The following is a 12,469-nucleotide window of genomic DNA, read 5'->3' on the forward strand; positions in this document are numbered from 1 at the left end:
AACCAAAACCACACAGCAATGGAAAGCAGCCTATCTGAACAAAGAGGCTAATTTTGCAAGACTTTGCCTACAAGACGATATTTCTGAGGACGCGTTTCAGGTAAACAGACAAAGGCTGAACAAGGGCCTCAGCAATCTTGTTTATAAAATTTCAAGAGTGAAGCAGCTGATGAGTAAGCCCTGAGCACATTACCCCCACCTCAGTATTCATTCATTCATTCATTCATTCATTCTGTACGTACATCAATGCAGTGTTAATAAAAGCTTTTCTCTCTAAATTTTCAAATAAAATGTCATTCTTTGTTTCTCAAACCCCAGCGCCCAGTTTCTTTAGAGACCTCTGCTCCAGATCTTGAAATAGCCACAGACACATAGCACTTGGAAAGGGGAAGAAATAAAGGAAGAGAAGTTTGGGGGAAAGTGTGTAGGGGCCATAGGAAAGGACACTTAGCTGAGCCACAGGAAAACGGAACAAGCACAGAGGGGAGAAGGATGCTCCCACTGGGCTGTGGAGGAGAGGGATGGAGATGGGGAGAGCTGCCCATTCAGTTCAGTTTCAGTCCAGGCAAAGAGCATTCAGTGGACCAGACCCCAGTGCTGTGTGCTGGGCAAGCAGCTAAACAAGCCATGGTCCCAGCTGTTAAGGAACTCACAAATGTAACGGGGAACTAATAATTATTGTGCATTGTAACCCATCCTAAACAGAAACACAGGAGTCAGTTAACTCGCCTCCACCCTTATTTCCTCATTGGTTTAAATGACAGACACAATACCTATTTCTTGATATTGCTATGCATATAAATGAGATGATGTATGAAAAACACTTAGGAGGCTACCTGGCACACAGTAGGTGCTCAGTGAACAGTAATTTGTATTTATGGAGCCCAGTCTAATAACCCGGCATATAGTAAGTGCTCAGTACATTTTATCAGTGTAACCAAACTCAGGTCTAGCTGCTCCCAGCTCGAAAATCAGTACTCAAGAGGCAAGGGTTGGTAGAAACAGAAAATGTTGCTTTTAATCACAAAGCCAGCAATCTGGGGAGAAGGTGGACTTGTGTCCCAAAACCAACTCCAAAGAAACTACTTGGCCATGAAAGTTTTTAAAGGGAAAAGGGGAAGTAATCTCAGTTAATCATTGAGGTAGGAGGTCAGACTTGTAGGCTCCCACTGCCAAGTTCAGGCTTGTCATCTCGTGATCTTTCTTTAGATGCTGTTCATTCTTGAGGTGACTGAAGGGGAAGCTGGGGAAGAGATCTGGTGGTCTGTTAATTACTTATTCTTCAGTTCTACTTCTTTGATCTAAAGAAAGAACCAACAGGTTAAGCAACGTATTGTGTGAGCCAAAGATTTGAAAAGTGTGCTTGGGCCAGGATGAGTAGAGCATGGGGCGCCTGGTTTAAGGTTGGTGGCAGTATAAAGGTGACAAGACAAAAGGGACCTCCTGCAGAGAGCTCCTTCCCGCAAAGTGCTCTTTCCTGCCCAAAGCTGCTTATACCAGCATTATTACTATTATTATGCATGTAAAATACCTCGTACACAATAATATACATGGTTTCCTTCCTTCCTTATTCTCCCTGGCCGCAAGTCCTTTAGAAGCCAGGGGCCTGGAAGGCCCTATCCTCAGCTGTGACCCATTCCCTCGTGTGCCTTACAATGGTCAGAGCATTTCATTCCATTTTGCAGGTTTAAATTGTAGAGAATATCAAGGTAGTCTCTGGTCCCAACCTCCAGGGCTACCCAAGTCTTTATATTGGGAATACGAATATATATCAGTGAGATCTCAGAAACAGTACACGATTGCATGTTTTTAGAACAAGCAACGAATGTGTTTCAAAAGGAGAGGAACTCACCACAGGCTGGCATAGTAAGAGAGTCTGTGTGGACAGTGTCCACCCTGCCCTGGGAGGTTCCTAGTGTCTGTGTAATCCCGCCCACCGGGAACGGTGGCTTTGATCTCCATAATCATTCGTAGGAAAATAGGAAGGGAGCCCTGCCAGCACTTGCATTTCTGCTCAAAGCTAGGCCTCGTACATATGTTGCTTCTTGTCACCTTCACACCCACCCTGTGAGGTATTTTCACCCCAGGTTACTCAGCAAAGTTGTGTCACCTTCCCTGACAATTCTTGAAAGTAGTAATAGTGAATATCCTTTAAAAATAGTCAACAATTTGATTTTTGTCTAATTCAGAGAACTCTCCATTTCTTGCCCAAATATTCCAAATTTACAAGTCTCGTGACTTCCTCTGGGGAAGCACCACCCGCCAAGGCCTTCATAAATGGAAGTAAACGGTGCCCAAGGCCGTACAGCTTCAGGTCACTCTTGAAGATTCCCAGGCCAGGTAAAGAACGCCACCCTGGGCAGATCCAAAGGCACCAGGAGACAAGCCCGCAGTCCATCCTCTGGTGGCCGGCCCACCCCATCCCAGATGCTACTAGACCAGGGATGCTATGCCAGGTCAGGGGGCCTGAGAGGACGGCCCTGAGACTCACCAGCCACACAGTGGCACGTCTGTAGAGCTCGGCCACGCACGTGGCCTGGGAAGCAAACAGTGGGCTACACCTGTGGCTTGGGCAGAGCATTCATGGGGTACAAACGCCATAGTAAAAGCAGCGAGATCACCCACCCTGGCAGTGGGAGGAACAGAGTCACCCGGCTGCCCTTTCTGTCTTCTCTGAGCACAGAGCACCCCGCAGCCTGTGCCCCAGCATCTGTCCCTGGCGGGGCCACCTTCGCTGCTCACGTGAGCGGTCTGGCTGACTTGTCTCGCACAGAACACATTACTGTTCTGTGGGTAGAAATTCCTGGATAGATAAGAGTCTGTGTGTGCTCTGTTCGGCTTCAGGGGTTTTCTGACCTGCCTAGATTACATTCAGTTATCTCCAAATAACATTTATTGAGGTCCTGTCATGTTAAGACACTGTGCTTAGAGCTGTGGGATTTGAGAGATGGATAAATTGACTAGGGTCCCGTAAAGGAGGAAAAATGTGGGGATGCCACTGACACACAAGGCGGCCGTGATAAGTTCTTGCCCTTGCAGGGGAGGCAGGACAAACAGGACAGATATTCCAGAGAGAGGTCCAGTTTTCTCAGAGTCACAGAGCTAATAAGTGGCAGAGCCAGAATCTGAACCTTGACCAGCTGAGCCCATAGTCTTATCCACTATCCTGTCCTGCCTCTAAAAAAGCAGAAGAGCGTTCATTTTCACCTGCAGTTTGGGGACGATAATACTGTTGGTGATGGAAAATCGCACTGAATTGGTTTTAATAGTAATGAATCCACCTTGTGACTAACCAGTGGCTTCTGGATAAGAAAATAGGCAGAGTCTGTGCTTAGGTAGCAATTTTCTCTTTGCAATTATCAGATTATTAGGGAACAAGAAATATTAATTGTTATTCATTGACATTGTGCTAGGTAATGTAAGTGTAACCACAAAAGAAAAGGAGAAAATTATACATGTATATAAATGGTTATAGCACGAGGTACAAAGTAGCACGCAGAGGAAGGGAGATACTTTTTGGAACTATGGAAGTTTGAGGGTGGATGGATTGGTTCAAGAAAAGCTTAAACAATGAGCCACGTCTTGAAAGGTGAATAGGGATCAAACCTGTGTCGTCACTATTAGGTTGCTTGACCCACCAAGCTAAGCAAGCCGGGTATGAGATAGTCAGGAGCCTGAACGGAAATGCCTACTTCGCCAAAATGTCTCTCCCACCTGCCTTGCACGGTCATCAGACATCCAGCTTTAGGCATTCATTCCTGGGCTACGGTCCTACACTCTTCAAGCATCCTCTTTAAATCACAACTTCTGCTGAGAGGGGTGACTCATCCCAGGTTCCAAGCCATTAAGCTAGTGGTGTGAAGTCATTTGTCAAACTTCTTTCTTCAGGAGATGTTCTTTGAGAATCACGTTTAGAAAAGACTTGAGCTTGGAGGATGGGGCAAAGGAAAGAGATCATTTGAGTGTATGAGTAAAGAGCGAACATTTACCGTTTACAATGTGCCGTGCACTGTTCCGAGACCTTTTTATGTACGAACTTATTTAATCATCACAGCAATAGAATGTTCCCACATTGCAGGTGAGGAAACTAAAGTACAGAGAAGAGAAGTGACTTGCCCGAGGTCACTAAGAGATCTTTGAGTAGGGGATTCTCCCACAGTGGTGACTGAGCACCCAGAGGACTGCATGAGAATAGCAAGGACTTGGGAGGAGGGAGAGACGATCAAAAGGGGGTCAAAAGGAAGTGGGAGGTCATCAAAAACAAGCTCACCTACACACATGTTCTGTTGAGGACCAGATGGTGATGGTAGCGGTGTTGATGATGGTCATGGTGTTGAGAGTAAAGGTAAGGTACCTGTATCCACTGAACATAGAATATCTTATTAGGAAAAGTAACACATTGTTTTATTAATAGTATTTTTTCCCTTTGGATAGAAAGAGATACATATGGTCATGTACACAATATAGATTAGGTGGTTACAGCACTGTGTACACCTGAAGAGCACTTAATTACTAAATACATCCACATACATCATTTCATTTGAGCCTTAGAAAAATCCCAGGAGCAATATTATATTGCCCTTTTGCAAATGGAAAATCTGAGACTTAGGGACAGGAAGTGATCTTCAAAGATTAGACCCACCAACCACTCCACCGAAGGGTTGGGACGCCGATCTTCCAGCCCCCTCCCTGCCTCCCTCCACCAAGGTTTTTCATTTTCAGTTACCTTCCTGGAGAAATGCAACCCTGAGAGGTTCTGCATCAGGGGAAATCTAACCTTCTTGTAAAAGGGAGAGGCAGTTGTATCCTCGTGGTTTTCTTGGTACAACAGGGGGTGGTTGTATGAGGGTCGGGAAGGGGGCAGTCCGGGCATAGGGAAGAGCTTCTGCAAAGACCCTGTGGTGGGAATGAGCTTCCCAGGTTTGAAGCCCACATGTCCAGAGGACAGAGAACAGGGGGCAGAGCCACGGGAGTGGGGGCTCAATCAAGCAGTAGAACACTGTGTCCTTCCGGGATGTTCATGGAGATGAATCAAAGTGTCTAGCTCTGTACCTGGCCCATAGTAAATGCTCAGCCAAATACGAGTCTCCTGTTCTACGTGACTCCACAAATAAAAGTCAGTTGATGTGTCTGAGAATCCCACAAGGCTGAACTTACGGGTTGGAGTCAAAAACTTAAGCGGAAATCAGAGACATCATACTTAGTGGCCCGATGCTCTACGATGATGATTCTACACACTCACTGGGTTGGCAAAGCGTGTTATATATACATCCGCTGAACACAGGATACGGTTCGGGGGTCTCAGTGCCTCATACCGATGGCCTTTTAATGCAGACTCCACAATCGTAATTGGTGCCATGAGACCCCAGCATACTCAGCAGACCCTTCCTGAGCACTTTGTCATAATTCCATTTCCTTTGCCTTAGCACTTTTCTAAGGTGTAAGCTTGCTTTCATGTCCTGAAACACTTGCGTATTTTCATACAATTCTCCTTTTTTTGATGGACAGGTTTATTTTCCATTATCTTTAACGAAATTTCCAGAGATAGGACGTAGGCAGTTCTGTTCATAGGATTTATGTTTGTTTCTTTTTGCAAAAGAACCCTTTAGGTCAATGCTGGGTCATTCGAGCCACTAGAATTATGGTCATCTAACACAGATGCAATCATTCAAATCTAGACGCCCTCGAGACACACAGGTCAATGTGTGTCTAGTTATTTTAGTAGCAGTTCACATGCCCCTATCTAGTTCTTTCCTTTGATTCTACTTATTTATTAATTTGCATCATAACTGACAAATTAATTGTCGATGTCTAGACTATGAAATATTAAAAGCCATCTGTTAACTGGGATCCATTAAAGAACTCATTCTTCATGCGAATAATAAGATACGGTCATTTCCAGAATCTCCCTTTAAAAAAAAAATGTATTTCTACTACTGTGCACATTTGTGTCCCAGATATTCCTCAGAACAGGCTTTTTGACTGAGTATTTACTCACATCCATACCTGCAATCTACAAGATAACTCCAGTTAACATCTGACTTTTAATGCTTCAAGCAGTAGATCCCAAAACAATTGATGAATGTTTTAATTATAATGCGAATTTAGTCCAGGGCGTGTAAAACCTTCCAGTCTGAGAAGGGAACTGCACCCTTATCCGATATCTGCCAATAATTTGTTTTCTTACCTTAGATTTTCTTAACCCTGTGGATCTCAAACTCTACTGGGTATCAGAACCATCTGTAGAACTTGGTAAATATACAAATGCCCAGGCCCCATCCTATTTCAATAAGCCTGGTCTCCTGCCATCATTTTTTTTTTTTTTTTTTTGCCGTACGTGGGCCTCTCACTGTTGTGGCCTCTCCCGTTGCGGAGCACAGGCTCCGGACACGCAGGCTCAGCGGCCATGGCTCATGGGCCCAGCCGCTCCGCGGCATGTGGGATCTTCCCGGACCGGGGCACGAACCCGTGTCCTCTGCATCAGCAGGCGGACTCTCAACCACTGCGCCACCAGGGAAGCCCTCCTGCCATCTTTAATAGCGCCTCACATGACTGATACTTACCAAACTTTGAGATTCACGGATGTAGTCTTACGAGATTTTAATCCTTCTAAAAAGAAATATCTCATTGGTTTGAGGTTTGGGGGAACCAAAGGATACAGAGATAGCAGGAAATCCCTGAAAACCATCATTGCCAAGCAAACATGGAAATAACACAGTTCAAAATGTATGTAAGTTTTTTTCACATTGAAACTCTACAAACATTTGGTATAATAAAACCTTGTTAGCTTGATATTATAAGAAATTAAACCCTAGCAATCTTACTGGCGAGGTACAAATTGGTCTCCGGCTGCCTTTTCTGATAGATTCTGATGAGATTGAAGGAGAGCCATATACCTACCAGGAGGGAATGAGTTTTGTCACACCAAAGAGAAGAGGTTTTCGCAGATTCACATCTCACCTAGGTTTTAAATTTTTTGCCATTTTCTGAAATTCTTTAGGGGGTATGAAGTTGCATTCAGCATATCCATTTTCAAGCTAAGGAGGTTCTGTTATAGAGGGGTTTTTTCCCTTTTTCTTTCTTCCTTTTTTTTTCTCTCTTTTTCTTCTTTTAAATCTGAAGGAAAACGTTCAGGGCTTCTAAACACTAAAGAGAAAATTTTGGCTTAGGCCAGTGTTCAGTCCAGTGCCAAACTTACAGTGGAATTCAAATGCATCTAGTAAGGAATTAATCAGAGTGGCTATCCTGATCATCTTTCACTTTGCTCTATTCAACTGTCTTAAACTTTCCTGTTTCAAACAGCTATGTTACTTGATTAAAACAATGTTAAAACTTTTTGTCTCTGCTTTAATATTAAATAACCTCAATTTTTGTTTATAAAATTGGAGCATTGAAATCTCAACCAATCCATTAATAAATAAATAAACAACACAGTTCACAGCATCCTCGGCAGGCAGAATTGAAGGAGCCTGGAATCGTGTCTCATCCCTCCTTGGGAATGGAATAGGAAATCATATATGCCCTTCTCTTCTTGGGAAAATAATCAAGAATCCTCCTTAAGTAAATCCCTCAAGTTTGCCCGTGACCCAACCAGGGCTTCTTAGGCCCAGATGTGCCGGCAGTGCCCCAACAATAAACCTGCCAATTAAACAACAGAATACCATTATCATGAATGTAATTACAGACAGTAATTACGAGCTCGTAAACACCTCTCACGAATGGAGCCCTTTTCCCAAACCACCTCGGACTCTTAGGAAAATGGAAGGTAATCCTATCCCCTGCCTCCCCGCAAAAATAACCTCACTTGCTTAGAAGAAATTCCTGCTCTTGCTGGCCCAGGGGATGTGCTGAGCAAACTTTAATGGGCTGTGCTTTAGGGAGGAATGTCCCCTTGGGTGGGGTCCCTTCCATCATCTCTCATCCACGCATGTTGACTAGCTCCCTTCACTAGGGAGCAGTGACTACCCAGTTTGGCTGTATTTCTTAATTTCTGTGCAGGTAGGGGAATTAATACCACATTTTAAGAATTTCTGCAGAAAAATCAAATGTTGGAGGTGCTACAAAAAACTGTGATAACTTTCACATTACTTGGAGTGGAGCATTAGGGACTTCCCTGGTGGCGCAGTGGTTAAGAATCCGCCTGCCAACTCAGGAAGCCCTGGTCTGGGAAGATCCCACATGCCGCGGAGCAACTAAGCCCGTGCGCCACAACTACTGAGCCTGCGCTCTAGAGCCCGTGAGCCACAACTACTGAGCCTGTGCTCTAGAGCCCGCGTGCCACAACTACTGAAGCCCATGTACCTAGAGCCCGTGCTCCGCAACAAGGGAAGTCACTGCAATGAGAAGCCCACGCACCGCAACGAAGAGTAGCCCCCGCTCACCGTCACAACTAGAGAAAGCCTGCATGCAGCAACGAAGACCCAACACAACCAAAAATAAATTTAAAAAAATAAAAATAAAATGGAGCATTATACGGTGCAATTTCCCAAGGAATTAGAGTCCGTGACAATTGAGTAGACATCATAGAAACATGCATGGGTGAGAAGGCTTTTCACTTCTGTAAAAACGAAATGAAACTCTTTTTGCAAAGTTAACCCTTGCATTCAGTGGCTTTATATTTAGCTCGTGAAAAACTTTTTTTTTTTTTGGCCACACCGCGTGGCATGTGGAATCTTAGTTCCCGCACCTGGAATCGAACCCTTGCCCCCTGCAGTGGAAGCACGTAGTCGTAACCACTGGACTGCCAGGGAAGTCCTAGCTCATGAAAACCTGAAACCCTCATGGATACTAGGTCCTTGAAAGGATTCCACACAGATACGTTTCATCTGAAATGCCATACAATCTCCCAAGATCCTAAGCTTTTTTTTTCTTTTCATGGAAAGTGAGACTAAGTGCCTGTAATTGCAACAGGAGCTGGCACGCTGGAGTCCAGACCTTTTGGATTTACCATGCATTGAATAACGCCCTAGAAACTGAGGAGAAAGAACCCAGGTCTAGTTCACTCCCCTCCCACGATGCCAGCACAGCCCTTTGCATAGAGTGAATTTTCAGGGCTCTTCTCTGAATAAGAGCAAATGTTACATCCAAAAGTGTTGTACGATTTTGTTTAAAGGGGATCATTGGTTACTGGCCAAGTTAGGGTATTTCATGCTGCAGTATTTCCATTGACTGTGACAGAGAAATCACGTGTCGATTATTGCTATCTTGCTGTAGTTGTTCACAGTCTTCTCCTGTACTAGAAATAAAGTGGATGGGTATCGGGGTTTCCACACAGTAACCCCAAGACCAGGAAAGGTAAATGCAACTTCCAAAAGGGGCTGAGAACAGATGACACCTTTAGAGAAACCACCCCTAACCAACATCTCTGAAGGCATCTAGTAGCTTTACAGAGGGGGCTTGTGAAAAGCGAAAGCATGTTTAACCCTTGCATTAAGTAATTTAAAATTCATTTTAAGTGTCTGAACAGCAGCTTTAAATTCCCAGTACTATGCACAGACCAGGATGGACTTGTCTCTCTGATATGGATATTCACGGTCCTTTGGCCCTTTCAGCATAAAAGAAATTCACTTATCGATTAGTCTTTCCATCACTGTCTATAATCACTTTAAAAGTAGAACTCTATATTTTTTTCTCATTTTGACAGACAGTATAGCCTACGAATTTCTGGAAATATGGGTGACCAGATGGATTATGTTTTTTAATGTGACTGCATCTACAAATTATATATATTAGCATACTCCTTTTTATTCTCTACTTTATAGCCGTATTATATATATTAGCATACTCCTTTTTATTCTCTACTTTATAGCCGTATTCAGTAAAATATTCAAGGAGGTAAAATTTGCCACCAGGGAAGGTTAGTTTTCATTATATTGTTCTATTGTTTCCCATTCTCTAGAGGGCAGACCTTTAAGTCCCTGTAAATTGAATAGAGAAAACAACATCGTATACATAAACCATAACTGCCTGTATCTCAATGCAAGAGACGTGTGGCTTTTCATTCTATCATTAGGGCTCTTAATTTACCCCACAAATAAAGCACGATCTGCTCGGTTCATCTGATCTCCTCGCCTGTTTGGGACAACATTGAAACCATCGACACAGTTTCTCTTGGAAGAGCCAGCCCTTTGTGTCAGGCTGTCGGGAGTGGAAAGTGACAGGGAGAACAGAGTTGTCACTCTCACGTAGCCACGTGGCACGTCCCTCTTAAGCAACAGGGTGCCCCTCAGGTCAGCCTGTGATAACACCCAAGTCAAATAAGGCCGAATCCTGGACGTTTTATGTCCTGAGGCTCTGAAAAGTGTCCACGGCCAGCCCTGACCCTCGAGACCTCAAATGGTCATCTAAGCAGTGACATAAATTGGTGTCCACTTGCTCCTGGGCCATCGCTGTCGGGAGCAGGGCTGGCGAAAGGGCAGCCTTCCCATGGAGGAGCTGACATCTTTGTAGGCAGTAAAATCGGGGGAATGTGTTGATTACTCCAACAGGCAATCCAGCACCGGTGGCTCCATGCCCGAGGCTGACACCCTCTGCATCTTATGACCACTGTCAAGGGGAGGGGTGTGCGAACGCTGTCAGCCCCAAAGAACCGAGAAAGCGCTTGCCTTCCAAACCTCTCCATCTCAGCCCCGTTCTGACAATGCCAATGCTCGTCATCTCGTGTTTTTCAACCCTCCAGAAAATGGCCTTCCAGCCTGGGACAAGCCGAAGCCTTGTCCCCACGGCAAGCAGGAGTGGAAGCTTGTGGGAATGTCTGAAGCCTGCCTGCACAGGAAGAGCCCCCCAGAGAGGCGCAGCGCATTGAAGAATGAACAGTCGCCCCGGCATCTCATCCAGGCCACCTGGACCAGCTCCATATTCCATCTGGACCACGACGATGTGAACAATCAGAGCGTCCCTAACGCCCAGACCTTCCAAACGGAAGAGAAGAAATGTAAAGGTAACCAGATTTTTATTAGACCCCAGTTGCCACAAGGAAAAGAATTCTCTCTTAAGTGTGTGCTCTGTTTCCACTGAGTCCACGTATGGTGTCCATGTGTTTTCCCCAGCTGCTCTCTTCCAAAGTTTCTTTATCCCCATATCTTCTGGGAAGCATAAAATAAGTGGGTTCCAAAGGAAAGCAGTTAATTTCAGTTTCATGTTGGGGCACTTGGGGAGAAGACATTTTTCCTTCTCTAATTAGCAGGAGGGTTGTTAGTTTTGGCTTCACTTCTGTTTTCGAAGCTAAGTAGAAACAGACATTGATATGGTTACATAACTACTTGCTTTGAAGCGTGTGTGTGTGTGTGTGTGTGTGTGTGTGTGTGTGTACATGACTTTTCCCAATTGTGCCAGTAGCTAATGGGATCTCAAAGTCTACCTTTAACCTAAATAGACAATTCATGTTCAAGAGAGAGGTTTGAAGTTGTTTTCTTTTACTCGTTAAGTCCTGTGTCATCATCCTGAAAGGCGAGATTATGGTGTTAGGGGGTTGTCACCTCATAAAAAGATGTTAAACTGGCCTAAGTTTCTGACTGCATTAGATTTAACTGGTCTTTACCTCAGGTCGCCTCCACCCTGACAGATGTCTTTGTGTTGATCGCTTTATGGTCTTAGGGCTTCGCAAAATCTTCGCTTCTTAAATCAATGTGTGTCTTTAAATGTCCAAGTTCATGTGACCTCCCACTCTTTTTCAATTCAGCATTTTTAAAAATAAGGTCTTTTTCCATTTTCTTTAAGGACTTTGACTCGTGATCAAGTTATTTTTTTATGGAAGTGCAGTTGATTTACAATGTTGTGTTAGCATGATAAAGTTTTAAATGGTGCATCTGAAAATCTGCCAATCACATACCAAGCTATATTAATGAAAGTTTGTAAAGACTCTCATATATGAGCCATGAAGGACTTTTGCAAAGTGTTCTAACTTGAACGTAAAACATGATCATAGGGCTTCCTTGGTGGCGCAGTGGTTGAGAGTCCGCCTGCCGATGCAGGGGACACGGGTTCGTGCCCCGGTCCGGGAAGATCCCACATGCCGCGGAGCGGCTGGGCCCGTGAGCCATGGCCGCTGAGCCTGCGCGTCCGGAGCCTGTGCTCTGCAGTGGGAGAGGCCACAACGGTGAGAGGCCCGCGTACCGCCAAAAAAAAAAAAAAAAAAAAAAAAAACATGATCATATTCATCCCTCTCAAAAAACTGCTGGTCCTTTAACTTTTCTGAAAACACTTCAGAAGCTCCTTGGAACCACCAGTTGACCTGTGAAGTTGGGTGTGTGGATTGTTTCAGATGAAAATAGAATTATCTAGACAAATAATAAAATAGTCGTATGAGCTCTGATTTCAATACAGTCAAAACCATACATGTTCTCTCGGGGAAGATTTGTGTTTGAACTGTCTCTCATCTTTGTTATTTAGGAGATTTGAGAAACTGAAAGGGGTATTTAGAAAAAGAGCAAAATAAGTTTTTCCCAAAAAGTCAGGATATAAAACAGGT

The 12,469-nt window shown here is 44.3% G+C and overlaps 1 protein-coding gene across 7 annotated transcripts in view; it reads left to right on the forward strand.

Annotated features, from left to right (window-relative positions):
- The window catches only part of THRB (thyroid hormone receptor beta), a 396,926-nt gene that overhangs the window by 315,601 nt on the left and 68,856 nt on the right, over positions 1 to 12,469 (forward strand). For 6 of the 7 annotated variants that reach the window (XM_032630404.1, XM_032630405.1, XM_032630402.1 and 3 more), the window contains one exon: positions 10,679 to 10,939. The exons of the other annotated variant lie outside the window; for it this stretch is intronic. In XM_032630404.1, the coding sequence (XP_032486295.1) occupies positions 10,679 to 10,939 (261 nt within the window). The remainder of the gene's footprint in view (positions 1 to 10,678; positions 10,940 to 12,469) is intronic. 7 annotated transcript variants of the gene reach the window in all.

The sequence above is a fragment of the Phocoena sinus genome, chromosome 4 (assembly GCF_008692025.1).
Source record: "Phocoena sinus isolate mPhoSin1 chromosome 4, mPhoSin1.pri, whole genome shotgun sequence".
Classification (NCBI taxonomy): domain Eukaryota; kingdom Metazoa; phylum Chordata; class Mammalia; order Artiodactyla; family Phocoenidae; genus Phocoena; species Phocoena sinus.